Below are 27,154 nucleotides of genomic sequence, written 5' to 3'. Positions count from 1 at the left end.
CATAATCACGTAATGACATCAGGGTGGGCATATACAGTATCTGAAAGCACAGACCTCTTCAGGCATGATGATATGAATGTTGTTACTAGTAACATGTACAAAGAGCTGCTTCTTCTTTTTGCTCTGTCAGGTATCAGATCAAGTGACAACAAACGAGCACTGAGCCTGGAGCAGTTTGTGCTCCTGACACATGTGCACCTCACTCAGGAGGACTGTGTGTGACCATCGTGGGCCTGAAGGAGCAACACGTTTTTATCAAGAGGAGGAGCTACACTGCTCTCCACCATTTAAACTGATGCGCATGCGCAGTTGCGTACAATCGGGACTTAAATCTCTTACACAACTGTGTCTTTTCTTCATTCTGCCTGCATCTCCTCGCCGGTGTGTAGTAACCCTACACGTTACTCATTTTTTGATTGTTCCAATCAAACAACACTCTAGGAAATGAGTGGGGACCAGGTAATGCCATCTCTCGTGATGAACGGTTATAATGTGTAGCTACTGCTTTATTAGCTTTGGTTTGACAAAGATAACTTGGCTAACTGTGGATACAGTGCCTGCTAGCGCGCGTTAGTCGAGTCATTATGTTGTTAACAGCTTTTTGACACGTTTCATCACATGTTTGTTTGTGGTGTCACGGAGAGGTGCTGTCTAGTTAGCGTTCAGGTTTGAGTAGCTGGTCATTAACTCCAGGTTAAAGTGTGGTAACGCCACATTTACTGCGGCGTTAGCTGTAGCCAACGTTAGCTTCGGTGTCAGCCGCTAAAGCAATACTACCAGCCAGCGTACCAATGCTAGCCTAAGCTAGCGTGGTAGCTAACAAACTCCCTTTGCTACCCAGCAAGTTCAAAGTTAGTTAGCCGGCTAGTTAGCCACTATGATATTTAACATCTATCTGTTTTGTGATTTCTTTTCAGATTGACTGTGGCTCTCGTTTCAATGGTAAGTTTGTGACATAAAAGCCGGAAGGTTTCAAAGGGTGTTTGACATGTCTTCACTGCTCTAAATGTAACGTTACGGTAGTTTCTCAGCAGAGGACAGAAATGGCGTCCAGAGACTAAGTCCTCTGTCTCACTCTCAAGCGCCTATTGTTCAAAAGGGAGGTCTAATAACAGCTTTTCCGATACGTATTTTCTCGATCCGAATCGGTATTTGTACACACCTCGAGGTGTTTTATCAGTTTATCGTATTCGAATCTCTTTACGGTTGGCTTTTAATGTCGTATTTCTCTCCTGAAAGTGAGGGTTTGGGGGTTGAGGACTTAGTCTCTGCGCCATTTTCTTTTTTCTGTGTAGCGGCCTGACTGTAGCTGAACCCTGGCTATGAAGTGCAGACGGCTGTGTGGAGGAGACGTAGTACATTATTAAGATCTCACGTAGTGACAAAGCAGTCTGTTGTGTTTTTTAAGACACGATCGTTAACGCTTTATTATGCTTTAAGTTATTTTTATTATAGCTACAGGGACTGAACGTTTCCCACATGCTAGAAGAAGAAAGTGAACCGTTTTTAAGTTGGATCCACATTTGAAATGTCAACAACTTCAAGTCCTCATCACACATGTTAGAACGAGGTATTTGTTTATTTCAGGATCCTGACCATCTTAAAAGTATAAAATGTATTATAATAATATATCATGCTGTTAGGATTTGTCTGCTAAATGTCAAGAAAACCTATACCAAGCATGTTACACAGGAATAACTTCTTTCCTGTGTTTATATACACTTTATAAACACTTTACTACGTGGGCAACATATTCACTGTCTGGTTCAGTGGAGTGATTCAGCTCTCTGTATACATTACTCTAGCAGCCACGCATGGCTTATTGATCATCTACACAACTAGCAGCAGTCCACTTATTTTGGTTTTCATTCATCAGCAATGAGGCGACACTTGACTGAGACATAAAGCACCTCGGCTTCACTCGTATTTGCCAGAGGGATATTCATTCCCGCCACACTAGACTAACTTCACAAGATTAACTACCAGCATTGGCAGAATGACATTATTTTAAACCGATTCATCTACCAGTACAAATTGTACTTTATGCATACGTGATGGTTCAGCACAACTTGTCTGCTACTCAATCGCATCAGCCACCTGTTCTGAATGTTTGCACTTCTTCTGTTGGAGTGTTCATCGAAATTCTTAAGTATGTAACGGGAGTGCAAAAGCTCCTGTTCTTTTGAAGTTGTATCGCAGTGATTTTGGTTTAATTCTGAGAGGACGGCAGCGCAAATCAACTCTGTCATTTTCAAATGGTGGATAAACAAAGTCGACTAGTTTTACGATGATGCATGAAGCTCCACGTCTGTTTTGGGCTTATGGATTCTTTTGAGAACAAATCACTCGGTGATCAAAGAATTTCATCTCGAACATGTACGCAGGTGGTTTGTTCTGGCGTACAAGGGGGAACATTATGAACAATTTATTTTTTACGACGTGTTGGTAGACAAAGCTGTTCGCTGTCAGGTCCGTACCCTAAAGCATCTAGACTTGATTTGGTGTTTGCACTTTTTATGATTGCCATTATTCCTTCCCTAAGATGATTCATTTTTTATTTATTTTTTTTCCCACAGCTGTGGTTTACAAATTAAAAAGAGGATGAAAGCCGACTGTCTTCACTGACGTGTTTCAACCCGTCTGTTGTTTCACATTGTCTCATAAACAATGAGGCTTGTATGGGAGCAGTAGGTGGCGCTGTGCTACTGTGTAATAGATTTTCCGACTACTTTGTGCGTGTCATTCAGATTGTGGTGCATGTTCAGATCTTGTGTCTAGCCATTTAATTCATGTAAAAAGAAAAAAAACCCTGCAAGGGGGGGGACTTGGTGCTTCACAAGTTGTCGGTTGATAAGATTGTTTTTCTCAGTATAGAATCATAATGGTCCTACGATGACCATTAGATGGATATTGTACCTAAATGTAGACACGATAATATTGTTTCTTCTGTCCATTGTTGGGTTGTTTCAGTCAATATCTTTTCCTCTTGAAGAAGGTGACATTTGTTTTCTTCTCAGACTCTCACAAGCATAAAGACAAGTACAAAGAGAAGGAACACAAACACAAGGACCACAAGAAGGATAAGGAACGGGAAAAATCAAAGCATGGCAACAGGTATGGTGTGTGTGCTTCCACGTTCTTCATACAGCATGTTTCTGGTGGTATAGTCGCTCAAAGTGGAAAAGACGCACCACTTGATTATGTCTATTTTTTTGTTTTTTTTGTTGTTGCATTGAATAGTGGAAGGTAAAACAACCGTAATACATTTTGTATTTATATTTTGTTAACTCAAGCGATCACAAGGAGTCCTCTGACAAAAAACACAGAGACAAGGAGAAGGAAAAGATGAAACACAAAGATGGCAGCGCAGACAAATACAAGGACAAGCACAAGGAGAAGAAGGTGAATTACCATGCACATAATTCATGAACATGTGGTTGTGCATGTAATGCTATGATTTTTGGGGTTCCTCATGAATCATTCTGCGATATTGAGCTCTGTCACATCATACACATGTACCTGGCTTCCAGCTATTTAACCTGCAATGTAAAACATGTACGTTTATTTCCCACCTTCTATTTCAATTATGAAATATTTGACAAATATGTCCTTTCATCCAGGACATAGATATGATCAAAAGCATAGATAGAAAATGGATCACTACATGTGTGACACTTTTTCCAGTTCTGCATAATTTCAGATGGACTCCAGCAGCTGGACAATTGTTTTGTATTTTGGCTGAATTTGTTTGGTGAATAATGCCTTTTGCTAAACGTCAAAAATAAAGTGTACCCAATTCGTCTGCAATTAATGTGGATGTTGAATGCAACCAGTGGATAATATCAGTGTATCATATAATTCTATGCAATGTGTTGAGTCCGAAGCAGCTAAATGGTTTAGATGCTTCAGTCGACTCAAACTTGTTGGAGTCGGTAGATTCAAAGGTCTGCACCTTTTTTAGTTTCTAGAACCAACCAACCGTCTTATGCTGGAATGTTGGGTCAAATTTATTTATGATTACTCATCAAAATGACAGTATTCAACAACTGGACCGTGATTAAGCTTCATTTAGCAGTATCCAAAGCGACTTACAATTAAGTATCCATCTACACAATTTTGGGGTTAAGTGTCTTGCTCAAGGACACATTGACATGAGACTAGGGGAATCGAACCGCTGACCCTCTGATTGAAAGGCGGCCCTGCTCTCCACTTTGCCACGATCATTGTGCAGACATGATATAATTTGTCTGCTTTACATGTTGTTTTTTCTTCTTCTTAACAACTTTGTGTAAATCTTTCAGATGAAGTCTCTTGATGGTAAAGTCAAAAAGGAGAATGGCTTTGCCAGGTATATATGTACATTTTTATAAAGTCTCGCATTTACGTTACCATCAGATGTCGTTTTTATACAAAGCCATTTCTGATTTTGAATGCGTTTTTGTTTATGCAGCCCTCCACCACAAGTGAAGCCTGAGCCTGAGGATAATTTTTACCACTCTCCTAAACTAGAGAAGTCTCTAAAACGAGAACGGGACGACGATAACGAGTGAGTGGCTTCTTGTATGTCCTCCGAGTGGTCGGGTGTTTTTGTCAAGTTGTCTGAGACCAAATTTGTAACACAAGTTGTTGTTTTTCAGCTCTGAATTCAAGCCCAAAAAAGTTAAGATTGAAAATGACAAGAAGGTCAAGAAAAGGAAACCAGATGAGGAGGTAAGCGAAAGTTAACTTGGGTTTAGGCTTTTTTTGTTAGACGATGAAAAGAAGCCCTTTTACTCCGACATGTTCTGGAAAGCACAAAATGAGCCATAACCTGAATAATTGGAAAGACTAAAGTCTCTGTTTGTTTTTAGTTTTTTTTGCTGATACTGCCATTTTTGTGCAAACATGTGAGCAAAATAACTCTGTTTCTCTTCCCCCTTTTTTTTTTTTTTAGGATATTAAGCCCAAAAAGACAAAAAACAAAAGGGCAGTCGCTGATGGAAAAAAGAAAGCAAAGAAAGAGCCAGAGGAGAAGTGGAAATGGTGAGTTCTTCATGCCAGCTGAACGATACGGTGCCTATCAATGATGAGTGGATGTATTTCATGTTGCTGTTGGATCGCGTAATGTTTTGTTTCTCTGGTATTTTCAAACTCCTTTATCGGATTGAATTATGTGCTTGATTCCAGGTGGGAGGAGGAGAGGTACACAGACGGCGTCAAATGGAAGTTTCTGGAACACAAAGGACCCGTTTTTGCACCACCGTACGAGCCTCTTCCTAATCAAGTCAAATTTTACTATGATGGTAAGATTGTATTTCTCAATGGATTCAGTCAAATACTATTCTGTTGAACCATGCGATATCATGTCTGTGGAGGACAAAACACACTTTTCTTTTATTCATTTTATTATTTTTTTTACATTTTAGGTAAACACATGAAGCTAAGCCCAGAGGCAGAAGAGGTGGCCACGTTCTTTGCCAAAATGCTGGACCACGAGTACACCACAAAGGACATCTTCCGCAAAAACTTCTTTAAAGATTGGAGGAAGGTAGGAAGAAAGGGCACTTGTGAATAAATTGTCACCGATTTCGTGACATTCGTAGAGCCTTGTGAAGTGATTTCTGAGCGTTTTTTGAGCGTACCGTGTCTTGTGGCTGCAGGAAATGAATGCAGAGGAAAAGACTAAGTTGACAGACCTGAAGAAGTGCGACTTCAGTGAGATGAGCGACTACTTCAAGGCTCAGTCTGAAGCCAGGAAGAACAAGACAAAGGATGAGAAACTGGTAAATTATTACATTGTTTCAAACGAGGAAACCACCAATATATCAACCAGCCATACAGGACAATGGTCCAATGTTGCCTTTTTGTTTATTTCCATAGTTGTATAATTGATAAAATGCTAGATAGCCACATTAGTCAATGCTGATCCCAAACATTTTTGTGACGAGGATCTGAAGAAGTGATACATAAACAGTGACTTTTTGGCGGTGTGTTTTCAAGTGACGTGATATTTTTCAAACGCGCTACCTGGAATAAGTATCTGCCTCGGTCTTGACACTTAAAATTGACGCCATCAAGATGGGGATCTTATGTGTTTTTGTTTCCTTCCCTTTGCAGAAACTAAAGGAGGAGAATGAGCGGCTCTTGCAGCTGTACGGCTTCTGCATCATGGACAACCACAGGGAACGTATTGCAAACTTTCGCATCGAGCCCCCGGGCCTGTTCCGCGGCCGTGGAGACCATCCCAAGATGGGAATGCTCAAACGTCGCATCAGGCCTAAAGACATCATCGTCAACTGCAGCAAGTCAGTTTCTTTTGTTTTGTTTTTCCTCGCTCTTCCGATGCCGGTGAACGGATGTTTTAAGTTGGTTTAACAATGACATGTTTTTGTTATTGTGTTCCTCACAGGGACTCCAAGCACCCGGAGCCTCCTCCAGGCACTAAGTGGAAAGAGGTTCGACACGACAACAAGGTCACTTGGCTGGTGTCGTGGACGGAGAACATTCAAGGCTCGATCAAATACATCATGCTGAACCCCAGCTCAAGGATCAAGGTGGGCCGAGTACTGTGCCACGAGGAGTTTTAGACCTGGCTTAAAACCGGTCTTTGGCCGCCCTTCTGTGTGGGCTTAATGAGTACATATCATGGCAACTTCATCAAGAAGATGCGTCATCTGTAACTGAGTTAATGTTTCATAGTTTTATACGCTGTACTGTGCAAAAACCTACCAATTTAAGATCATAAGCCTGCATGTTGACACTGAATCACAGCCTCATGCAATGAATGTGTTACTCATTTGTTTGGCTGCAGGGAGAGAAGGATTGGCAGAAGTATGAAACTGCTCGCAGACTGAAGAAATGTGTGGACCGCATCAGAACCCAGTACCGCGAAGACTGGAAGTCTAAAGAGATGCGGATCAGACAAAGGGCCGTGGCGCTCTACTTCATCGACAAGGTGAGGCGCATCACGCAGTTTGAAACGACAACGACTGCCCTGCCTCCTTTTGTTTTTGTTTAAACAATGACTGTTAATTGCAGGGGTTTAGCGGGCGCTTAAGCGCTAGCCGCAGTGAGGGTAATGTCTTTTTGTAAGCTGGCTTTAATCCAACTGTCCTGATGCACTCTAGCTGGCACTGAGAGCGGGTAATGAGAAGGAGGAAGGAGAGACTGCGGACACCGTGGGCTGCTGCTCGCTGAGAGTCGAGCACATCAAACTCTACCCAGAGAACGATGGTCAAGAGTTTGTGGTGGAGTTTGACTTCCTTGGTAAAGACTCCATTCGCTACTACAACAAAGTCCCTGTGGAGAAAAGGGTAAGAAAGTAAATCAGTGTGTTATTGTTTTGAAGACGGAAACTTTGCTTCTGTATTTATACGTGTTTTGCCTTTTTCTAGGTATTTAAGAATCTTCAGTTGTTCATGGAGAACAAGGAGCCTGATGATGACCTGTTTGATCGCCTGAATGTAAGCAAAACAAAACCCGGGAAAGAAAACTCTACTTTTTTTTTTTTTTAGCAGGAAAGAAACTTCCCATTTGCATAGACGTTTATTTGGGAAGACTGTTTCTAAAATACCAGAGGCGTGTACTAGGAAGCAGGATTGGGGGTTAGCGCAGTAACTTCAGGTTTAAAGGTGCTCGTCTGAGATTAGGAGCTTTTCCATTTCCTCTCAATGACTCGCCACATCTATGGCGAGCCGGTGGCTCATGGCTAACGTTTCTGACGAGTCGTATCTTACGAAAGAACCAGTCGGTACAGTCCTGTAATGTTGACATACAAATTCGATAAATATCTAATATATATCTAGGCTGAACTAATATTAGTGGCCTATTCTACTATCTGTAGAATGTAGATCACAGTGGTGGCTGCGTAGGATTGCTTCGACTTGTTTTTTCCCCCCCGAGTGTTGAAACGTCAACATTCATGAAAAGACGGATGTAATCATTTCCAGATTTCACAACATGTTTTTGTCTGAAATACTCTGGTTTAGTCCAGATTTCTTGGTGTAATTTTTTTTAAAAACATTTTCACTGAGGTATAAAAAGAGAGAAGTTTGGTCTCCTGCCAACGGCAGCAGCAGCATGTTTCAGACTTCACAAAGCCGAGCAAAGTCACTTCAGATGGTTTGTGTCTTATGGAGTGGGACTAATCACACACTTGTTTCAGCGTGGTGATGTTTGCAGTCTTTCAATCATTTGCATGCTACAAAGTCCTGCCAATCATGTCTCTTGGCGTTTGGGGATATGTTTAAACGGCTTTATTAAAAATAACCGGCAAGTTTGATGATGTTTGGACAAGCTGTATATTTGGAAATAATGGCACCCCATGTTGAGCAACTTAAAAATAGTGTTTCACACATGGTTCAGCGTCGTCATGAAACTCATCCTATCCCATTGTGTGTTGATTTATAGTCTGTGTTGTGACACGCTTATTTCTGCATTTGTAGCACTCTATTTGAATGACGAGGTATGTTCCAGCTACTCTTATAGATATCGTGTGAGTGTCTTGATTGGCCCAGCAGCTGTTTACTAATGTGCTGAGCCCCGCCCCCTTTGAAGTCTTCCTGTGTTTTGTAAGCTGCACCTGTGTTCTCTTCTATTTTGTCTTTGTCTAATATTATAGTTTGCTCTTAGTTTTGTGAAACAGCAGACTTGTCCATGCTTGTGATTGGTCTAATGCTGCAAACGCGCTCCTTTCTATGCGAGCGCTCAGTCAGATTGAGAAACCCTCGGTTGATGACTGTCGTAGGACCGCTTAGAGGATTACGGTTGTTTGGAATAATCAAGCCAGATAACGAAAACTGACTTTTGAACTTGCTATGCAGTACAGGACTCTGGTGTCTTATTTTTTCGTACTCAGAAAGTAGTTTGATTGTATGAATGTTTCTCCCCCAGACTTCTGTTCTGAACAAACACCTTCAGGAGCTGATGGACGGACTGACGGCCAAAGTCTTCCGTACCTACAACGCCTCGATCACCCTGCAGCAACAGCTGAAGCAGCTCACAAGTGGTGCGTCTCCAGCTGCAGTCAAAGCAGCATCTAAAACCACATTTTCACTTGAATCGGCTTCATTTAGTCTCGTGTAGAGATGATTACATCACATCTGTACTGCTTGTTTAGATTTAACTGTGTGTGTGTGTGTGTGTGTGTGTGTGTGTGTGTGTGTGTGTGCGCACACACACTATAATGAACACTATAATGAATCGATCTGCATACACAAAACTCATACTCTCATCTCTCTCTCTAGCGGAAGAGAACGTTCCAGCCAAGATCTTGTCCTACAACAGGGCCAACAGGGCGGTGGCCATCCTGTGTAACCATCAGCGGGCTCCACCAAAGACATTTGAGAAGTCTATGCAGAACCTGCAGGCTAAGGTTAACATGTGTTTTTGAATACTTCTGACAGACTCACATTTTTTTTTTTTTTTTTTTGGGCAAACCTGAGATGGAGGTAATTTAGTTAATCTCCCGTTTCACCAAAATGCTTGAGTTTTGTTCATGACTGCTCCTGAGGAAAAATGGGTGAAATACACTAGATATCACAGTAGCCAGGAATGTTGAGGGGAAAGAATTCAGATGGTCTTTTGGTCTAGAAAGAGCTTGAAATTGATTTGACAACTATTTTACACGATTGCCCAGAGTCGACCAGATTAATGCATTAGAAAAATATTCGCCATTAATATTGTTTTTGGCATTTCAGCGTTATTTTGATAGTGAGAGACGGACAGGAAAGGTAGGTGAGACGGAGGGAATGACGGCAAACCCTGCCCACGTTAGGGAGGACTGAGCCTTAATGGTCCACGCTGTACCCAGTGAGCCACAGAGATGCACCTTTATGTTTGATCAAGCTATAATCATCCTTGAAGCATTTTTCCTTATCAAAATGGCAGGAAATGTGGTTTCAGTGTCTTAAATATGTAGATTTCCTGCTTTTCTATCATATTGAAGTGAATATCTTTGGGTTTGGACCATGATGATGGACTTTGAGAAACTAGGATGGACGTTTTTCACCATTTTCCAATATTTTATTAAACCAATTGATTTATTCTAGAAAATAATCGGTAGATTAGAATGATGATGATTAGAATGATCAAAATAATTGTAAATTGCCGCTCATGTCCAGCTTTGTCAGTTTTTAATTTCAATTTATATTGTAGACGACATTCATGGGCTCAGTTTTAAGGATTTTTTTTAGTTTTCAGTCAATTTAGCAAGAACAAGAATCAGCATTTCAATTTTGAAACTAATGAGTTTTTGTTTTTTCTTTTTCTTAGATTGATGCTAAAAGGGGCCAGCTTTCTGATGCCAAGAGAGAACTGAAGAGCTCAAAGGCTGATGCCAAAGTACGGAGAGATGAAAAATCCAAAAAGTAAGCATCCAAAAGTTCGCTATAGACAAATGGCCGTCTCCAAAGTCAACTCTTATAACCAACCGTATGCTGCTTGTCTCCTCTGAAGGACCGTGGAGACGAGGAAGAAGGCGGTAGAGAGGATAGAAGAGCAACTGATGAAGCTGGAGGTGCAGGCAACTGATCGTGAGGAGAACAAGCAGATTGCTCTCGGCACTTCCAAGCTCAACTATCTGGACCCTCGCATCTCTGTGGCTTGGTAAGATGATATACAATATTTTATTTTTTTTAAAGATTTTGGGAAAGAATTTAACTTGTGTTGCTTTCGCATCGTGGTTCTTTCCCTCTGGATTCTGTTGTTTGACATAAATTAAACCAGCGACACCATGAGGAGCGTTTAAAGTGAACTCTGCCCGTCCTGATCTGTGTCTAGGTGTAAGAAGTGGAGCATTCCTGTGGAGAAGATCTACAACAAAACCCAGCGTGAGAAGTTCGCCTGGGCCATCGACATGGCCGAAGACGACTTTGAATTTTAAATCCCAGTTTGTGGTTTTAACTATGATACACGTTTTTTTATCGGATACTTGTTTTTTAGCTTAACTGAATTTTGCTCGATGACCAGACCTGATCAGGAATTTTCAGACAGTTTGAGCAGGAAAACAGCGGCGACGTGGTAACACGAGATAATGAGGCCATAATGACGCGGCAGGAGGGTGTTGTGGGTAGTCTAAACATCTGATCTGAGATCAGGCATCAAGGCTGAACTATACCCACGACTGAGCATCAAGGCACGGTCCCAGTAAGTGGAACCTTTTTACCGTTTGTCTCTCCTCGGGGACAACACTTGACATTGCCTGAACTTTGAACTCTGTGGTCCTATCGCTACCGTATTCAACAAAAAAAAAAAGCTTTGTAACATTTTATTTTCTCTGTTCACTTGCTCTGTATTTTAGCCCTCCCATGTATTATTAATGAATTCTATATTTTGATAGACAAAGTTAAATCAAATGAATTCCTTAACTACACCCACGCGCCTTTCGAGGAAATGGAGATCTTAGCTTGAGTTGTGTGCGTGTGTGTTTGTGTGTGTGTGTGTGTGTGTGTGTGTGTGTGCGTGTGTGCGTGTGAGAGAGAGAGAGAGAGAGAGAAAGAGAGGGGCTCGGCCATGGAATCGATTGATTGGGTGAATATTTTAAACTGGACTACGTTGAATTGTTAAGCATGAAAGAGGATGTTTTGGCAGGCAAAGGGGAAAATACTGCAAACCATGTCAATATTTACTTAAGCAAGCAGAATGTGAATATTTTGTTTTACAGCCTCCATCAGGGACTTCTTTTACAGTGTAAATGTGAACCAATCATTTGTGTCCTTTTTTTAAGTCGCAAGCATCCTCTGAATCTCTTTGCATAGCTCTGTCTACATCTGATTTTAACTTAATTTAACAAATGCTCCCAGAAAAGAAAAAAAGACCCTCCCGTATCTGTTACTTGAAGATAATGCTATGATAATGTATTTAAAGTCATTAAATGGAAAGTGTTTTTCTTCCCAGAAAAAGGGTATGTGAGGGATATGAACTTTGCCAAAAAAAAAAAAATCACCAATCTGTTACAATTTAGGCATTTTTTTTTATTATTTTTTTTTTTTAAATGGTGTAAAGATTCAGGATAAAATAATGTAACATTTAATGTGAATTTTATCAGTTCATTTTATTCCACTTTTATGATAGGAACATTGATGTAAGTAGCTGTAAAGTCAACATCTTATTCCTGTTTTATCTTTTGTCATAGCCTTTGATCATGTTTTCTTTGAGTTTTATGCTCATTGTAGGTTGGAAAATGAATAAAACCCTACAAGTACGATGTATTTCCTTTCTTTCTTTTGGATTTACCCGTGAACATTTTTAGGAAATTTTAATTTCTGAAGGAAGTGTTTTCCTCACACAGGTGTAAAAACAAGGACCCCGAGTAGCAAAGCTGCTTTTGGACCTGCAGACGTCTTGCTTGAGTGACAGCGTCCTCATATTTGCGTAACAAATACATTTGATCCTTAAATTGTAAGATGAGCTCAGACTTTCTCTAGATTCTAAGCATTATGTGCAAGGTTTAACCAAATGATCAGTTTAATAGATACAATCTTTTAAATTCAGCCACTCTTAAAGAATACATTACTTTTGGAAATCGATCCATGGTGTGACTGGACTCATTCCTGTGATTTCTTTGCCCACACCTTTTCAATTGATAGACGTTCTGGTCACCATCTGCGTACAGACGTAAAGCTAAATACCTCGCGTTACCTTGCAGACAAGATAAATGGGTCATTTTGCATCCGTATTAAAAGCTCCTCCCTGTAATGCAGCTCTCGGCACACACTGTATTGTCCGCTGCTCACCAGCAGGTGGGGCTGTATGCTTTCCTCCAACACCAGTGCATTGTGTGCTTCACATTTATCACGCTGAATAATTTGAAAGGTGTCCACGGCCTAATTCATATTCACTCCTGGTGCAAAGGTGCTGAGCAGTGACGAGACGTTGCTGCTTGGTGAGTATTCAGTTTATTCTGTAAAGATTCAGAAGTGTAGAAAGGATGATACAACAGTGCTTTATGATCAGACCATTTCATAAAATTTTTTTTTTTTTTTTTTTTTTTTTTCTTTTTAAGTGATCATAACACCGTAAGTCCAGATTCCATTTATCTCAAACCAAAATAAATTTGTAACATTCGACACAAGTGCATACACTGCTGGTAGGAGATCAACCTCCAATTTCACTTTGGATGGTATAGCACCGTTCTTAGCTATTAGCAGCTTGACAAAGATGCAGCTTAATAGGATTCATGTAGTGACTGTATGTTTATATAAACACAAGAAAATTCAGAGGAGAGCAACGATCTCCTCATTTGGCTCTCTAGCTAGCACAATATCTCACTCTGTCAGTGTCTAGGGGTCAAATTGATAATTTTGCTTTAAACAACAGTTTGCCAGTAACAATATTTGATACAATTACAGCTTAAAGTTAAACATCTCCAAGTGTACAGAAAGCAGCACAAGATTTTTTTTTTTTTTTCACAGATATAGACGAACAGTGACCATTGATGCACTGGCATGTTTTTTTTTGTGTGTTTTTTTTTCTTTTTTTTTTCAGGACAGCACAGTAGCTGGAAAGCAAGGTGATGGACAGACAGGTCATATAAACACATGGACAGAGCTGAGTAAGGCAACGTTAGCGTGGCAGGCTTCTCTCTGTTCAGTTTGCAGGGCAGTGTAGTGTATTGATCTTGACGGAGCTGTCAATACCTTTGCTGTGGGGCAGTGTGATTTTTAGCATTGCTGTCTTCATTAGTGCATTGTGTATATAGTCTCTTGCGTGTAGCTGAACTGCAAAGTGATCACCAACATTTATACAGATCTAAATAAACCATGTTTGATTGCATCTGGACTTACAGTGACTATAGAAGAGTAAATAGAATTGAAAAACCAAATAACGGAAAAAGTAAAATTCAAGGCAGTGCTGAAGTACTGGTTGCTAAAAAAGTAAAAAATATCACAAAGCCAACAATAACATTTCCTTGACACATCGTTTGTTTGTCCAGTTGGTACAAACCCTCTTTAGTGCAGTTTCAATCATATATATATATTTCTCCCTCTGACCCAACAACAATATCTCTCGGTTCTATCCTATCTTCCCTCATTCAAGTCAGTTTTCCAGTCAGTGTGCGTCTTTTCTCGTTCTTGTCTTTGATCCCTCGTACTGACCTCATTGTGCACCCTCCCCACACAACCACAAAGAAGCATGAAAGGCTTTAAACATCACAGGACTCAAAGGTGAGAAGTTCTTTCTTTTGACGATGGCAGGAAGTGATGGAAGAGGAGGAGGAGGGGTGGGGGGTATTCACAGTTACAGTCAGAGTCCAACGGTCCAGCTACAATCACATCTGCTGTCATTATGAACACTCTTTTTTTTTTTTGTTAGACCACGGCCAGGGGAGCAAACCAGCCTTTAAACGTCATGTTCCTCTGGTGAGATTGGGCCTGCTTCTTCATCACACCTCCAGCAGCTCCATCCTCAGGCGATCCCTATCGGCAACACACACACAAAGACACGCAAACGCAACATGCACAAATCGTGAGGACGTGATACGAAAGTTCCTATTGTATTACTGTTGTACAAGTGAGGCACTTCTTGGGAGGGAGCCTTGTAAAGAGACGCCTGTGTATGGGTTAACTCGCCTCTTGGAAATCCATCTCACCAAAGACAATCGTCATGATTTATTCACGTATATTAGCATGCGCTCTCAATCTATAATTCAGCGGCCCAGACTTCAACTTATCTAAAAATAGCTTCTTAAACACAGACCTTTGATTGCCTCAATAAGCTACTCAGCATGAGCACCTGTACACACTTCTCCTGCCTCCTTTTTACTGTACATCACGCAACCACGACTACAAACAACAAGCTGTCATGCTTTTATCACTTTGTTGTCTTGATTGTTAAATAGCACTAAGCTGGTAAATTATCGCAAGGCACTGCGAATGAGGAGTGTATTTTACTTTAGGGAGCTTTTATCACACTTTGTAATGCGAGCATTTGGACTGAAGTACCTGGCCTGATTGGCATCAGTCTGTTCAATGAGCGACTGACTGGCCACTGGCTGCTGGTGGTCCTCTGCGCTCTCTGACCAGGAATCCTGCAGGACTCCCGGCTGCGCTGACTCCTCAGCTCGGCCTCGCTCGACAACCCCCTCGGACCCCATCAGACCCAGCAGCGGTGAGTATGAATCCTGCCACACAACCCGCTGCCCTGAGTTCAGTCCCGCTTCTCCTTCAAGGTGCTTGTTCACGTCTTGCTCAACGAGTTTCTTTTTGGCCACTGGAGAGTTCTTCGGTGACTCGGCTCCAGCGTCTCCGTGGCTCTTCACTTCCTCCGTTACTGCGGGCGGTCGTTGATAGGTGTCCAGCCACTTCAGGTGCCCATTCTTGTGACTGTACCGGCTGTCGCTGAACCAGCGCACCACCTCTGGCTTCGGAAGGCCCGTCTGGACGCTCAAGTCCTCGTACTGCTGACTGCTGGGCCAGCGGGTGTTGAAGAAAACCTGCCGGAGGATGTGCAGCTGCTGGGGGGTCTTGTTGGCCCAAGGGGGCGAGAAAGACGGCTGAGAAGGAGACACCTCAGTTATGTCAGACTTATGATCTTGATGTACAATCTCAGTTGTAGTATCTGGTTCATTCATCTTCACCCTCTTGAAGCTGATCTTGATGGGGTCAATTTTCAGCTCTGGGCAGCTTCTGTCCCCAGCAAACGGGTCCTCGTCCTTGATGAGTTGCTGTAAGATTGACATACCTTTAATGGGAAAGTCCTTGTTGCATTTACCCTCATCTAAAATTGATGAGCTGCTTTTTGTTATGACCGCAGTGCTGGTGTTTTCAGTTGGGGATTTGCTGGTATGGTTCAGGTTGGGGACATTGTCATTACAGGTAGTACTGGGGTATTCATTGCTAATACTGCTGTTGTTGGTCTTGTGGATATTGTTGTTGTGTTCGTCGTCAGGCTTCGCGGCGTGGGCCTGTTCTTGTGGACTGATGGTGCCGCTGTTGTGATTGTTAAAGGTGAAGTTGGATTTGCTGGTGTTGTCAATGTTCACTTGGCTCTTGGTACCGTTTGAACCTTCCAATCCGATTGGTAAACTGTTGCTTTGGGCATTTGGTTTCCCGTTGGTGTTAGCAACACTGTGCTCATCGTTATTGCTTATGTTGGTAGAGCAAGTGGCGATGCTGTTGATGCTGTTGGTTGGGCTGCTGTTATGCAGCAGCTTCCTGGTGACCGTCTCACCACCATTACTACTGCTGGAATAGCTGCTAATGCTGCTGCTACTACTGCAACTACTGCTGCTACTGCTGCTTCGACTGCTGCTGGTGCTACTGACACAACCACTGCTTCCAGCCATGTCCAGGCCGAGGCCATTGCTCTTGTCTGGCTCCACAGTGGGTTGAGTATTCTTGGTCAGTACCTGTGTTGTTCTGACTATGGATGGAAACTTTGGGGGAACAATTGGAGTAGAATACGAAACCCGAGTGACATGTGGATTTGTTGACATGCTTGTTTGTGTGGCTGTGACTCCACCAGGCCCGGTTTTCATAGTGCTGTAGGGAACTTTGGCCATCTGAAAGTTTGGTCCTTTTGAGCCTCCGTGGACAGTGTGGTGGGTTACAATGTGATTCACATGCCGTTGTGTAGCAGGTTGCTTTTGGGGTGCTCCGCCCTGGAACACTGTGTTGAACATCTTCCTCCTGGCCTCTTCGATCTCTTCAGGAGACCAGCTTATGCCCTGCTTGAGCCTTTGGGCAGTAAACCACAGTTTGATCTGCTCCTCTGGGAACTCTGAGACTACCGTTAGGTAGCAGAGTTCGGCTTTGGTCGGGTAGGGGAACTTGCCAAAGGATGTCTTGAGAAAGCTGCTGGTGTCCATGGCGGCATCATAGGTGGGGATGCTGCTGAGAGGGATCATCACCTTTGGAAGGTCTTTATTGGAACCAGAGGAGGGGGGGGAGTAAAGGGAGGGAGTGTGCTGGTGAAAGACTTGGTTGGGCACTGTCGTTTTAATCACATGAGCAACAGTGGTCCTCGGCATAGCTGGGGCGCCAGAAAGACTGAGAGCCCCGTTTTGGAGTTCAGGCACATTTGTCAGCATGCTGGGGTCTACATCCTTTCCAGTGTCTATCTTCCGTACCTCCACGGTGTGAGAAACCACAATCTTTTTGTGTTCCCCCTTGGCTTTCATCATCTTTGCAATCGGTGTTTTGGTGAGGGAGATCCCAGATTCTTTGTAGACTTCTCCACTATCTGTGAAGAGGCTTTGCTCCACTGTGGTTACACCATCCCTCTTGTTGACAGTTAGGGAGGCAGTGACCAAGCCCTCCATTATCTTAGGGTGGGCAGTAGCGTTATGCAGAGCCAGAGCCTCAAAGCGGACAACTGACACCCCACAGTTCAGGCAGTAGAAAGTGGGCTGAGCCCTGAAGTCTAAGTGGCAATTGTGCATGTGATCCAAAAAGTAGTTCAGATCTCTGGACTCAAAACGGCACTTTGAACAGCTGTATGTGCCTCCTTTCTGCACCTCATTGCCACAATCGGATTTGGAGGAGCTGTGAGAGAAATGGCCAGACTCTTCTCCGGAGATGCTGAGTATGCTGTCTTCTGGGATTGTTGGTAGGAGTTCTGGTAGCGAGCCCAGTATGATTTCCTCACGCACATGTTTGGATTTGGATGGTATCATGCAGGGTACAGTGGATTTCCTCTTGCTGGCCATTGTGCAGCTTTGTGTAGATGGCAGAGTGAGTGATTGCTTGTTCGGTATGATGAGAACAGAGGGCGGGTGGAGAGTGGAGAGGGCTGAATGGAGTTTAGTGTCATGGACCAGCCACTATGATATCACAGTGTTGCTTCATGCCCTCTGCCACGTCAGGACTCCTGTCACATGGACAAGTTTAACAGCTCCCAGGGAACCTGTGAGGAAAGAGTACAAAAAAAGAGAGACATGTGACTCTCTCAGCCCATCTTTAATTCAGTCATTACAGAAAAAACATGGCAGTATGGCACAAGAACATGTACAAAAACATGTCTTATAGGGATAGAAGTTTCATAGTGTCTGCTTTCAGAAAATTAAAAACATGAAATATTCATAAATGCACACTATAGTAAGCAGGGTGTAGAGGAAGCTAAAAGGCCCACACAGGGTTGTAAGTGTAGGTGGAGATACAGTGTGATAAGTGTAGGTGGTATTTATCAGCAATCACAGCTCTAAAGTGAAAGAGCCTCTGGCTTTTCTTTTTTTTTTAAAAAGCCTTTTGCGTTATGCTAATCATCAAAAATGAAGGTTACATTAAATTACCACCGGAAGAAGTAAAGTGGATCTAGCTCAATAGAAACATTATTTTTTAACATGGCTTCAGAGTTCATGAACAACATTATGGCTGATTTCCTAAATGTTGCAACATATTTAACACTAAGTATATAAAGGACATTTTCAAAGTAACATAATAGAAGCCTTTTAGGTCACCGCACCTACACACTCCTTCTATCAATGCAGCCTGTCAATGTTCTGGTTATTTACTTGCATTTACAGACTTCTGTCTAGCTGTCGCTTTTAATGAATTCAGAAAAAAAGAGCATGAAAATCAGAAATGACACTGTTGCCATATGTTTGGACTTAGACTTATTAGTGATGGCACGTGTCCACATAATTATTTTTAGTAAAGCTAAAACATAATAATGCCGTTTGGCAACAAGACTAAAACTGAAGTTAATATCACATGAATGTGATGTGTTATGTTTGAATCAGTGTTATTTGTTGCCAGATGCCACCAGCTTCCCTCCAGGAAAGAAACAATATCAGTAAATAAATATCATCCACAGACTACTTTGGAGATTTTGCACCTATTGAGTGGGATGCACTTCACCACTCACAATTGATAGTGCCGGGTGTATCTAACCTTACCAGCTGTTCCACATTGTCTGCAGCAACCACAAATATGCAGAAATATGCAAACAAGTATCTGTTTGTCTACAAAAATATTTGCTAAACTTGTCTTACCGGTACAGGTATAATTGTTTTGAATAATGTGTTGTTGTTTTTTTAAAGAGAGACATTTTTTTCTATCTTATATGATAAAAAATGGTCACATGGGGTCGTGATGTCTTGTTTGTCTTTGGTTTGATATTGTAAAGCAGACATATGAAGGTTAAATGACTTTGCTGGAGAGATCCAGCATTTTACTGCCACACTTGGATGGGAGCCATATGTTTTACATTGGACGTTACAGTGTACCTTCCCGCCATTATGTAGTGTCAAGAAGAGAAATCAGGTGACATGTGTGTGTGTGGGTGTGTGTGTGTGTGTGTGTGTGTGTGTGTGTGTGTGTGTGTGTGTGTGTGTGTGCGCATGTGTGTGCGCGTCCCAGCAGTCAGCCAACAACAGTACAATTAATAAGGGCCTGGAACATTCTCATAAGGTCTGAGAAGGTTATTGCAAACCTATTGCAGCCTTTTACAAGCGGCAGGCTCAAACGATTTTATCCTTCACATGTTCAACAAGCAGCATGGCGTCGCATGCATGCATACGAACACAATCCCCAGATCACTGGGTGCACAAATCCATTAGCAAACCACATCCACAGCCTATAAAACTCCAGTCATGAGGATGGATACGCTGTCTGCAGTCTTGCAACGTTTCTCCTCTTTCTTCTCCGCATTATGTAGTGAAAAACATGCCTCTACCAAAGCCACAAATATTTAACAAAGCTTGTAGGACAAGACGATGGATGCGCTCCAGCCAGTGTTTCATTAGCGATACAGCTGTTTTTTAATATTCATTTTAACACAGGGAAGTACAACACATGTAAAACAAATGAGAAAAAAATATCAAAGTGAAGACGTAGCGCTGCGCTCACTGCCCTCTGCTTGAACCTTTGACACACACACACACACACACACACACACACACACACACACACACACACAGTATTTCACTCTCATCTTCCTTTCTGAGAGTGGAGAAGCATTGATGTGTGACACGCAGCTGAAAACTAGTCTCCTCCTATCACCATCTATCCATATCACTCAAGCTTTACCTTCTCCAGTAAACTTATCATTCTGAGAAAAACATCAGCTGCACACATTCAACCCTCATACCACTCAAAACCTGGTTTCTGTTGAAATCCAGCATACCTCAACATCTTGTATCACGTTTTGTTGCAGTCAAAGTTGTTACAAAGAATACAATTTCTCATACTTTCAACACATTCTCTCCTGTCACGCTGCATTTGTACACAGTGTCCTGCACTTTTACAGACCTTCGTTTTACTGCATGTTCACCATGGCCGGCTGGACGGTAAATAAAAGATGAACCTGTTCCAGAATTAAAACCCTCAAATGACTGGCCAACAGTACACACTGATCCCAGACGGTATCCTTGTATTTACCTCTTTTTTTTTCCATTCCTACTGACGGCTGTTGCTTTCTGACAGAAAAAATTAAAACAAAACAAAACAAAAAACAAGGAAAAGTAGGTCACCAGCATCTTATGCAGTAATCCCAGTTCACTGCATCCAGACGCGGGCATGTGCTGTATGTTTTGCCGCCAGAGAGGTCATGATATCCTCTGACGGCACACTCGATTAACCCCTGTTGAGGACACGGGCGTTCATTGAGTTTGTACCACTGAACGAGGGATTTAGAATTCGGCTTTCACGCAGCAGAGAGGCGTAGTCATGCACATCTGAAACATCTGTGCGAGAGATGCCATTATGCTATAGAACAAATCAGTGCTGGCTCAGTTTAGCTGTGCTGAAGAGATTAATTTTGTTTGTGTCACGGACAGCGCACCGTATGTCAGGACGTTTCAGAAAATTTCGTGCTGGAAAAGGTGACTGGTAGAGCAGCCCTCCGGAGGGGACGGGACGCCGGTCTGAGACGAGACAGACGCCGTACAGGAGCTCCCCTCCCCGGAAAACCCCCCCACTTCCTGCATGAGAAAACCCAAGACAAGCCAAAAGTTGAGACAGGTTACATAAAGAATCAGGTCACCTATCAAAAGAATGGGCTGCTTTATCTGGCGAGCGAGACGCGCAATCAGACACAAGACAAGGGCTTCCCAGACAGGGAGCCCGCTGAATGGTTGCCTCTGAAAAGCCCGGCCTTGTGTTTCAGCGACGAGGTAGACAACGCTCAGACGATCACTGTCCCAAGTGTGTCGTATGTCCTCGCACTGGCACTGGATCTGTGGCACAGGGGGAGGAAACTCTTTTCATCTCAGCGGACCAGGGGAGTCGTATCTGAAGTGAGGGAAAGTGGCAGAGCTCTCAGTTGTGCTTTCTGGACACCCACGCTTAGCGCAAGCAGAGGGGCCTTGTTCGCCGAACTAAAACCACGTCTGCACCATTCAACTTTTCAAAAACAAGCGTTTCAAAACAAATGGGATTAGGCTAGTTTAAATTCTGATGGGATTTATACGCTCCGCCTCATTTAATAGCGGCTTTAAGATTTACAGGAGGGCCTCCCTTATGTGCTCTTACACTGTCATTTCCATGACAATATTATATTTACATCTCATTAATATTTAATTATATTCTTTATACTTTTACATGGCAAACAGCTGAGTGCGCTGCTCCCATTTCAGCAAACCAATTGAAAGAAAGCAGCATGTATTCCCTTTCATCACCCCATAAACTGCTGCAGTAATTACAATATTACAACCTGAAAAACATGCCCAATCTACAATGAGCTGCTACCAGCGGAAAGGGAGGCGAGGCTGCAAAGTGGTTGCTAAACATTTAAATTTAATTCAAAACAGTCCACTGATTCAGACACTCCCAGGCTGTTGGGTCACCTACAGTTGGCATTAAACAGAGATTGGTGTTTTTGTTGTGCCACCTGTCACATGAATGAGAATGTGGAGGCTGGAGGAGGAAGAAGGACAAAGGAAGACAAAACTCATACGTTTGGGAGGGAAGTGAGAGGATGACTGATGATGATGACAGGCTCAACTGTTTCAATATTCCTCCCCGCTGACACCTCGTAGGCACACATCTCCACACACACACACACACACACACACACACACACACACACACTCCTCACACACTCCCTCCTCACCTCCGCAACATTTAGCACCTGCACCGTTCTGAAAATCTTTTCTCTTTGAAATGAATAACTGGCAAGGAGTCTCTTGATGCGACAATTGGAGAGAGAAAAAAAAAAAAGAATAAAAAAAGAAATGGGCATAAATTCTCTCACTTTGTGACAATATTTGTTTTGCGTATAATTTGCTTTGACAGTGATCCACGGCTGTCTTGAGAGTCTGCGTCAAAAATCTGCAAAAAAAAAAAAAAGGACTTGCCGTCCGCTGGGGATTGGGGCAGAGAAGGGGAACTCCTGACAGATACATTTGAATTTCAAAAAATCAGTTTAGCTGGAACATTTTCTACCAAATGTCCATTAAATAGATTAACGTCATGTGAGTGGATCAGCTGGACACCCAAATATAAGCCAGAGACAGAGAGCAATTACTGTCTTGCACAGAGAAGAGATTGGGAACAATGGCGCCTCATTTATAAAGGAAACGTGATCTAGCGCTGGGAGCTTTTAGACGGCTGACTGTCGAATCGTGATTATTCCGTTTCTAGCATGTCTGGGTCATGACATCTCCTGTGTCCATCATGCCGCCACGGTGGACTAATGTGGGTTTTTATTGACGTTAAGGGTGGACAGGTTTCAGTTTGGGGACATCTTTGCACGTGAATGGCACTGTACGCCTGCCAGCATCAATAAGTGTCAGGCTCTAGTGTTACGTGTGCTGAAAAACAATTCAGACTCATCAGGGTCCTTAGCACAGTGCTAAGACAGCACACGGGTCCGCGCCATCTTCACCGCTTGTCCAGCTGAAGACATGCCGTGCCTTCAGTTTGTCGTCTCCCGTCTCCACTGCGGACTCTTCTTAATTCTACATGGGTGTGTTTGTGTGCTTATTAGTGTCTGAATGTCTGAGATGAAGGTGTTGTCAGCCATCTCGTCCTCGTCCTCCTCCTCCTCACACACACACACACACACACACACACACACACACACACACACACACACACACACACACAAACTCACACACTCTCTCCCCCCACCCTCACCTCCATGACTGCAGCCTCGTCCACTGGGAGACCGGTCGGTGGTGCCACTCATGTGTTAACATCGCCATGGCAACCCCTCTCTTCCCCTTGCCCACCACGCCACACACACACACACACACACACATACACACACACTCACACACAGCGGAGTCACTTGCCCACACCCACCAACCTCAAGACACACACACACACACACACAAACACACACACACACACACACACACACACACACATACACACGGAATTCCCTGGACTGCATCCGGTGCAGGACAAACTTAATCCACATGCTCTGCCAGCCATCTCTGAAAAGTCCATTCATGGGTCAAGTCTCTTTCAGATAACTTTGGGTGAGGTCCGAAACAATAACTGGACTTTTTCTTTTTCTCAATCAGGTCGTTGCGACACGAAAATCCCAGCAATAAAAACCCTGTTCTTATACGTTTATGACCACGGCTGATAAAAGCAATCATGCAGCTCTACCAGTCAGTGTTATTGTCTCGCTAAATCAGCGCAGTGGGCAGGAGACTGAGGCGCTACAGTACGTACCTACTGCTCTCTGCCTGTCTGAGCATCGCTGTTGCGTGGTCCTGTTTTGTGTTAGGGGGAACGCTCAATGTTGTGATCTTACATTGTTCTCCCAAACCCTTCTATATGTGGCCCAGATGAATGACAGACAAATAAACCATGGTGCGCAGAGGGAAAAAAAAAAAATCTGAGTCATGCACCCTTTTTAAATCACTTTTGATGAATAACTTCTTCAGTTCTGTAGCCAAGACTACAGGCATTCATTTGGCAACTTATGAAGAAAAGGAAGAAAGATGGCGGCGTACCGCACATTGTACTGTCCATCCTAAAATGGCTGACATCACAGCATACTATAACTGCCAAAGCCTGGCAAATGCCAGCTCCCGCTGACCAAACCTTTCTTGCATGGGACAGAGAAAGTGGCAGGGGCTCTTTCCCCACTAGCCACTAGCCCCCCCACCCCCCCACCCCCCCCCACCCCCCACCCTCTCAGTGCTGGGGCGTTTCTTTTGCTTGGAACTGTGCAAACATGCTGTTTTAGTGAGGCTTTTGAGTGGTCTGGGCTTCGATGCGGCATTGGTCCAATGACAAAAGCAATACCCAAAAGGATGAAAGACCCAAATGAAAGTGAACCTGTATAAAACATCGTCCTTTCTGGTGGGAAAAATAAGAGAATAGGATTTGTGGTTCGGAGAATTTTTTTTATGAGGATTATGAGGTATGCCGCTATCACGAATGCTTGTTTGCATTAAAAAAAAAAACGGCTTGAAAATAAATCCGCCTGGCCGAAGATTAGATTGATTTTCTTCTCTGAACTCAAGGAATGTTACATTCTCCATGTAAACTAAATCTGCAAATCATGACCATATGACCTTCCTCGGTATTCTCTGGCAGGGGATTCATTTTGAGCTGTGGGAGGCACACAAAAACATCTACAGTGTTGTTAGAAATCAGAACACCTAAATCCTGAAAAGTACAGTATTCCAGGTATACGAGGGGTGCCATGAGCAGAGACGCCGTTCTGATGAGGGGAGTGGGCAGTCTTGGCCCACTACATTGTGTCTGTGTATACAAACACTCTGCTGTGGCCATAATGAAAACTGTGAGCTGTGCCTAATTGCAGGGAGTGAGGGATGAAAGGCAATATGCCTGGCCTCATTAGAGCAGTTCCGAGAAGGGAGATGGAAGACCGTTCCCAGGGATCCACAAAGGGAATTGACATTCCCCCAGTGTAAGCGTCCTGCTGGAGTGAAATCCTCCACACACACTGAACTCACCGGGCCGAGCTGAACCCGATCCGCACAGCGAGAGCTCATTTACCTTTTGTTTGTCCGGTCATCACACACGCCTGAAAACGAACTATCATCCGCCGGACTCTACTCCACGCATGGAGTCACTCTCCACAGTCCAAACACCTACACTCTCGGGAAAACCTCAGCAGCAGAAGTGTTGCACGGTCATTTCCATGACCTACATTATAATGTGACAAGCTTACATGGTGAAATGACTGAAATACATTCCAAAAATGACCAATGCCTGTCTAGCTGGTTGCTTGAATATTATGGGGTTGACTCTTGTGTTATGGACACTGGACTCACACATGATCGTCAGAGGCAACATTAGTCAGCACAGAGGTCCCTCCCCTAAAGGCAGAGGGGAGACACATGGCATTCAAAGCTGGCTCAATATTTATGTACAGATAGAAAACGTGACATACAAGAACAAGATATTTTTTATTCTATGCTTCGCTGATAAACTGATAATCCACAGTTTGATAAATATCTGCCTGTTCCTGAAATGAGCAGTTTTTTTTTTTACTGTACTGTATATATGTTTCAGTGTGTGTGTGTGTGTGTGTGTGTGTGTGTGTGTGTGTGCGCGCGCGTGTGTGCGCGTGCGCGCGCGCGTGCGTGCGTGCGTGTCGGGCAGCAGCACATGTTGACAGGAGGAAGAGGAGGAAATGAAAGAAAAAGAGTCCTATGCATAGAAATACAGGCCTACCTTTCAGCTCGGGCAAGTGGAAGAAATGTGTAGCGAGTGAGCGATCAATAGAGGAAAATTGATACTTGGCGTACAGTTTAAACATCTATGGACTCGGAGGCTTCGTTAATCAGTCGTTACGTCTGCTATAGCACTATGTTCAGAAGTCTTTCACAACTGTAAAACACTCACACTCACGGCACAGTGGGGGAAATACAGCGCGTTGTGCAATAAAATAAGCAGATACGCCACATTGTATAGCGCGAGAAGGAGCGCAAACCCAGCCAGACGGAGGATCCGTTGTTGTAACTGTAACAAACTGACGAATTAACCCGTTTCACTCCATTCACAAGGCTGTGGGGCAACACACTGCCTCGGAGCCTACTTGCCAAAGCCGATCTGCCACTCTATAACCTTAATGAATATTCCCAAAAATCCTCCACCCCCCTCCTCCACCTCCTGTCGCCATTTTATACATTGGCGACTTCATATAAACTGCCTTGACTACAGCACCAGATGAAAATTCAATATTCAGTGGCGAGGTTTAATTTCAGTAAACAACTTTGGAGATCGCACCTCGCCAATAAAGAGAGGTATTCGCGTTCTGGAAGAATAGATGTGTCCTTACCTCAACAGTCGGTGGGAAAAAATGGAATCCGACATTAATATATCAATGAATAATATTGGATTAGCTCCGATCGTTGCGTTTGGAGAAGAAGAGGAGGCGTGCAGGGGGTGGGAGCTCTCCTCAAGTGAACCCTGTGAACTGGCGTGAACCCGTCAGTGACCACGGCAAGGTACATTACATTACATTACCTCTCCACCCCTCAGCCACACTGTATGGAGACGGCAAAACAACTATGGTCGGCGGTGCAGGACGAGGCAGCTCCAAAAAAATTATAGCGAGTGTAGCCTATTTCCTATGAACACGTGATTCGGAGCGTCATCCAAAATCCAAAAGCCCTTTCATCTAAAATTTTGGAGAGGGGCGGGGATGAGATGGGGATGTGTGTGCGAGTGTGTGTAGAAGGGAGGAGGGGAGGGGGGAGAGGGACGTATACTGAGCCCAGTGCACATTTGGGTAAGTCGTTATAGGGGTAAGGGAGTGCTCTAACAGATTGGGTTATACATAGCTACAATGGCGACGCGGAGCAGGCTGAACAGATGGATTGTATTGTGTAAATGTGGGATATGACAGGAGTTTAGGGATCTGCCGTTTCAGAGCGTCAGCAACCAAAAGGTCCTCTTAATCTTAAATAGGTCACATGTTGTTGTTTTTTTGCAATAGATGCCTGCCGATTTTAGGAAAATAAAATCTCACGATGGGCCACTAATATGAATCGTTGTGGAAATTGCCATTTAAAGCACATGCCTATTAGACCACCGGCTTAAAATAGACTTTTACGCACACGCGTAAGTGGTAGACCATTGACGCAGGTGAACAGTAAATGTAGCCTAGTTGTACGTGTCCACTTTCATAGTTATACATAAGATGACACTTTTTAATTTGATAGACTCACCAATGTTACTTATGTCGCGTTGTGCAGAATATGGGCTATATGGCGGTGACCCTCGTGACCTAGTGGGCCTTCTGTGCGTAAAAGCGCGCTGAGTAAAGTGCAGAGGCTCAAAACAGGGACGCGTTTAGAATGAGC

The 27,154-nt window shown here is 43.3% G+C and overlaps 2 protein-coding genes across 2 annotated transcripts; one reads left to right on the top strand and one right to left on the bottom strand.

Moving 5' to 3' along the window:
* Positions 1 to 349: 349 nt before the first annotated feature.
* top1a (DNA topoisomerase Ia) lies at positions 350 to 12,188 on the top strand. The gene is made up of 21 exons (XM_068719996.1): positions 350 to 459; positions 918 to 942; positions 3,018 to 3,114; positions 3,294 to 3,402; positions 4,302 to 4,348; positions 4,451 to 4,546; positions 4,638 to 4,710; positions 4,934 to 5,022; positions 5,167 to 5,282; positions 5,406 to 5,527; positions 5,640 to 5,762; positions 6,097 to 6,284; positions 6,389 to 6,533; positions 6,791 to 6,934; positions 7,107 to 7,292; positions 7,374 to 7,442; positions 8,872 to 8,986; positions 9,225 to 9,352; positions 10,252 to 10,346; positions 10,435 to 10,584; positions 10,759 to 12,188. The coding sequence occupies exons 1-21, from the start codon at positions 445 to 447 to the stop codon at positions 10,859 to 10,861; spliced, it is 2,235 nt and encodes a 744-aa protein (XP_068576097.1). The 5' UTR covers positions 350 to 444; the 3' UTR covers positions 10,862 to 12,188.
* A 671-nt stretch (positions 12,189 to 12,859) lies between these two features.
* On the bottom strand, positions 12,860 to 26,406 carry zhx3a (zinc fingers and homeoboxes 3a). The gene is made up of 3 exons (XM_068719993.1): positions 26,128 to 26,406; positions 14,922 to 17,823; positions 12,860 to 14,396 (listed from the first exon to the last, which is right to left on the bottom strand). The coding sequence occupies exons 2-3, from the start codon at positions 17,624 to 17,626 to the stop codon at positions 14,363 to 14,365; spliced, it is 2,739 nt and encodes a 912-aa protein (XP_068576094.1). The 5' UTR covers positions 17,627 to 17,823; positions 26,128 to 26,406; the 3' UTR covers positions 12,860 to 14,362.
* Positions 26,407 to 27,154: the final 748 nt, after the last annotated feature.

This window comes from Cebidichthys violaceus, unplaced genomic scaffold, assembly GCF_023349555.1.
Source record: "Cebidichthys violaceus isolate CVI_PGR_0920_01 unplaced genomic scaffold, fCebVio1.0.p SCAF_25, whole genome shotgun sequence".
NCBI lineage: Eukaryota > Metazoa > Chordata > Actinopteri > Perciformes > Stichaeidae > Cebidichthys > Cebidichthys violaceus.
Note: the sequence above shows the minus strand (reverse complement) of the source record. Positions and strands in the feature narration are given on the sequence as shown.

What these genes read in the sequence shown, in the direction of transcription:
- top1a (XM_068719996.1), top strand. An exon ending in AAAGGAAACCAGATGAGGAG is followed by an intron (nt 4,711 to 4,933) that starts GTAAGCGAAAGT and finishes TTTTTTTTTTAG; the next exon opens with GATATTAAGCCCAAAAAGAC. An exon ending in ACCCCAGCTCAAGGATCAAG is followed by an intron (nt 6,534 to 6,790) that starts GTGGGCCGAGTA and finishes GTTTGGCTGCAG; the next exon opens with GGAGAGAAGGATTGGCAGAA.
- zhx3a (XM_068719993.1), bottom strand. Translation starts at nt 17,626, where the DNA reads ATGGCCAGCAAGAGGAAATCCACTGTACCCTGCATGATACCATCCAAA. An exon ending in ACTGATGCCAATCAGGCCAG is followed by an intron (nt 14,397 to 14,921) that starts GTACTTCAGTCC and finishes TGTTGCCGATAG; the next exon opens with GGATCGCCTGAGGATGGAGC.